The sequence below is a fragment of the Phoca vitulina genome, unplaced genomic scaffold (assembly GCF_004348235.1).
Source record: "Phoca vitulina isolate PV1807 unplaced genomic scaffold, GSC_HSeal_1.0 scaffold40, whole genome shotgun sequence".
NCBI lineage: Eukaryota > Metazoa > Chordata > Mammalia > Carnivora > Phocidae > Phoca > Phoca vitulina.
This window is the reverse complement of record NW_022589743.1, coordinates 3060092-3064369: the sequence shown is the minus strand read 5'-3', so window position 1 is coordinate 3064369 and position 4278 is coordinate 3060092. Positions and strand designations below refer to the sequence as shown.

At 52.0% G+C, this 4278-nt stretch overlaps 1 protein-coding gene across 1 annotated transcript in view; it reads left to right on the top strand.

The window, feature by feature from the left end:
• HOXB2 (homeobox B2) overlaps positions 1-496 on the top strand; it is a 2241-nt gene extending 1745 nt beyond the window's left edge. The window contains exon 3 of the mRNA XM_032428979.1: positions 1-496. This exon is cut by the window's left edge and continues 18 nt beyond it. Within this exon, the coding sequence (XP_032284870.1) occupies positions 1-244 (244 nt within the window). The 3' untranslated portion in view covers positions 245-496.
• The last annotated feature ends 3782 nt before the right edge of the window (positions 497-4278 follow it).

The following is a 4278-nucleotide window of genomic DNA, read 5'->3' as shown; positions in this document are numbered from 1 at the left end:
GGGCGGTTCGCGCGCGGCCGCCGGGCTGGAGCCCGAGCCGTTGCCGGAAGATGCCTTCCCGGAGCGGCAGGATTCGCCTTTCCTGCCCGACCTCAACTTCTTCGCGGCCGACTCCTGTCTCCAGCTGTCCGGAGGCCTGTCCCCCAGCCTGCAGGGCTCGCTCGACAGCCCGGTTCCCTTTTCCGAGGAGGGGCTGGACTTCTTCACCAGCACCCTCTGTACCATCGACCTGCAGTTCCCCTAACCTGTTTCCTCGTCCCGGCCCCTTCGACCCGGTCCCCTCGGCCGACTGCGGGACAAGCCGAGGACCCCCTCCCCCAAGTCGTTTAGATTTATGTGCTTTGCTAAAATTCAGGTATTACGGAATTAGCGTTTAATCCATTTCCTTTCTTTTCTCTCTAAAATACTGGGCACTCCGGCGTCTTTAAAAAAAAAATCACACAGGAAAATTCCGTTTGGTAGACTCCTTCCAATGAAATCTCAGGAATAATTATACTCTAGGGGGGGCTTTCTTAAAAAAGAACTAGAGGAACTTGTTTTCCTCTCTCTTTTTTTTTTTTAAGTTTTAGACCGTAGATTATTTATTAAAACTCTTTAATAATAGGAAAAGGGGAAAGTATTTATTGTACATTATTTTCATAGATTAAATAAATGTCTTTATAATACGAAAATGAGTGTTTGTGTTGGGACCCAGCCCCTTTCCCTGCAGCCCCCCTAGGCCGGCCGTCACTCCCTGGGGACCCGCGCGCGGCTTGCCCGACCCTGGGCCGCTAAGTCCGGGTGGTACAAAAGTAACCCTATTTGGCCACCGCTTCTCGGCCCGCAGCTCGGGAGGAGTCGGGGGGTTTGCTGGAAGTTCTGTCACCTTGACACCCTCTCAAGGACGGACGGACGGACGGACGGACGGCCCCCGGCCCTGCGCCGGCGTTCCCAGGCCTCCGCTTAGAAATAAAGGTGGGCGGGTGACGGGAGAAGGTAGAGACGAGGGTGCCAGGAGAGGCTTCGGGTTCGTGGGAGGGGGCGCAGAGGTTTAGCCGAATTTGGAGGGGTCCTCGGGTTTCCCAGGTTTCTCGCCTCAGTGCCCCAAGCGGGGTCGAAAGGCTTTTCCCGGGACGCAGGAAGCCTGCGGACGGCGAGACCTGGGGACGTGGGCCGGGCCAAGGCGCCGAGCGGGGGTCGGGGGTTCTCTCGGGAAGCAGGTTCCAAGTGCGCGCGAAAGGAGGCCGGCGGAAGCGCGGGGCGGGCCGGGCACCAGGGCAGCCACTGCAGGGCTTCGCGGTCGGGAGAGCGTCGGGGGAGCGGCGGAGCGGCAAGCCCCGGGAGGCCCGGGCTGCGTCGGGAGGCGCTTGGCCTACGGGGGCGGGAAGGAGGAGCGAGGAGAGCGGGCGGGCGACAGGGAAGCAAGGAAGATGCTCAAAATGGCGCTGGGGCCGGGCTGCAGGGAGGGCGAGGGAAGAGACGGTGGCCGCCATGACAGCCGCTTCGGGATGCTCGGTCCCCGCGCCCGGCGTCTCCTTTCCGGATCTTCCAGACGCCACGGAGGGAAGGGAGCCCGGGCGCCTCCTTTTCGTTTTTGTTTTATTGAAACAAATGCCGCCGAGGGAGGCCGAGGACGCGAGGTGGACGTGGAGGCCGCGCGGGGCGGGCAGGGCAGGGGCTGAGCGGCGGGCGTGCAGGGCAGGGGCTGAGCGGCGGGCGTGCAGGCCCGGGTCGGCCTCGCGGGGTCTGACTTTGGGTCCTTCGTTCTGGGATCTGAAGCCCGGCCAGAGCTCTCTCCGAATGCAGGCCTACCTGTCTTACCAACAGCTTCATCTGCCATCTCACCGCAGTCTGCTGTCCCCCACCGCACCCAGCCAGGCTCCTTGCAAACCCGGCAAAGCGGGAAGCCGAGGATCGATCTCCCCCATCTGCCTCCTGGTTTGTTCCGGGGAACGCGGAGATTTAAAGGGCCCTGGAAAGCCATCCATCCTCCTTAGGTTTACTTAATATTTCTCTGGCTCAGAAACAGACACCGCAGGGTTACCTCCCCAGCAGATGCTGCCATTCTACGGAAGCAGTTTATTTCCTGGGCCTCCCAGACTTTCCCCTGGACCAGAAGGACGGACGGGAACTTGGAGTACCAGGCACTGGGAGGCCACAACTGTCAAGAAAAGCCGGGAGCCAACATAGGTCATGACATATAGGACTAGACAGGCTCTCCCATATTTTTTTTAACTGGTCCCTCAGTGTGGGAAGTGCACACATCTTATTCAGCTGGAATTTAATCCCTTAAACTGTCTTAATATAGAATTCATCTCCTGCATTAAATAATCTTATGTCATGTTAAGTTGCACTTATTTCTTCATAAATAAATTAATATAGAACAATTAGATGTGTTATTATAATAATATCATGTATCTTTTAGTTTATTTTCCCTCATAAAATATATAGGTATGAAATAAATTCAATATATTAAAGTAATAATACACAGCTTATTGGCTTGTGTATTTATTTTCCACATAAATAAGCGAATATACAATATATTAAAACCACACTATACATCTCATTGGGCTGTGTGTTTATTTCTCCACAAAATATGCCCACAGGCAGTGCTTAACATCTTAAAAATCACAGCACACAGCCGTCTCTACACCAACAAAATGAAACAGACATTTCAGCTGGGGCTTTGATTTCTATGGACAGCCAAACTAGATAATTTGGTCTAATTAAAAATGCTCTTTCAGCTATAGCAGGTTGTTACAAAGATCAAGAATACCAGAAGGATCTTGCTAATTGCCCACCTTCCAGCTTCCTTTGGTCAAAAGGAGAGCACCCTTCATCAATGCCAAAAATACAGGATTTGCTCTGCTGGAGAGAATTCACATCCTGGGATCATGGCTTGGTCTGCAACACTCTGGGGCCTCTGAGGCTTCAGTTCTCTGAGAGCCTTGCTGCTCCATGGACCAGCAGCATCAGCACCACCTGGGAGCTGGTTAGAAATGCAGAGTCTTAGGCCCCACTTCAGGTCTACTGGATCAAAACCTCAATTTAGCAGATCCCCAAGTAATTTATATGCACATTAAAGTTTGAGCAGCACTACTAGATCATAGTGCCACGTTGCTTCCTGCCTTCCTCCCATGCTTAAGAATTTTTGACCTGCTTAACCTGGCTGCTCCCTTCCAATCCTCCCCAACTCAAACTAGTGGCCCAAAGAACAGGGAATCTCAGCTCCTGCCTGAGGCTGCACCAGTCCTGATTCCTCCCTGCCAAAGTGAGTGGAGGGCCAGGAGGGCCCAGCCAAAGGCTCGTTCTACGTGTTCAGATCTAGGCACTTTGTGTATCCTGAGGGTGGGAAGCAATGAATCTAGGGAATCAGGAGCATTTCCAGCATTTCTCTTGGTTGATTATTAGAGAGGAGTTGGAACTCTTCAACGCACAACGCAGGAACCGTTCCGTCTCTCCTTTTCCATATTCACAAAACTCACCATCTCTGATGCCACCACTGCAGAACAAAGAGACAATGCATTTCCAGAAGGAAAGGACTCCTGTTTTCAAGCTCCCCACCGAATTTCAAAATCAAAGGAATGCCTGGCAATTTGGGTTTCATAAAGGACTGGTACTGGGGATGCCTGTGTTCCAAATCAGCTCCTTTCCTTGTTTCATCTCTGGGGCCATCCTCTTTAGCCTGAGTTTTCCCAGCTGGCTTAGGAGAAGGAAGGAGAAGAGGAAGGGGTTCCCAGATAAGGCAGCACCCGCACCCCCACGCCGCCCCGCCCCGCATGATGGTAAGCTGATAGTGATGCCAGGCAGCTGCACTCACTTACCCCATTCTGATTGGGGCAGGGCTCCTCTTGGGTCAGGACCAAGTGTGAGTGGTCTGTAGCGCAGACTGGTTATAAATTGGCTGTGGTTGGAGTGGGAAGGTTTCAGTGCAGTCCTGAAAGCTGCTGGTCAGTCTGCCTTGCTCTTGGTGCGTCATCTTTTAAGAAGAATGGCTCGTTAATATTATGGTGAAAGCAAAGGACCATTAGATTGAGGAATTATTTGCCATCATGATAACCCTGAGTCATTAAAAAAAAAAAATTTAACTCATGACGGGGCAAGTCCCTTCCCCTTTCCAGACCTCAGTTTCTCCATCTGTAAAACAGATGAAAGGACTAATGTCTCTAATATCTTCTGCATCGATATATGTCCAAAGTATATTTGTTAGTCTTCACAAATAATGTATTAAATATTTATTGTGGCTGGTGTCATGTGCTTTTAAATGGAGGTGGTGACTTTTGATGTTTGACAACAACC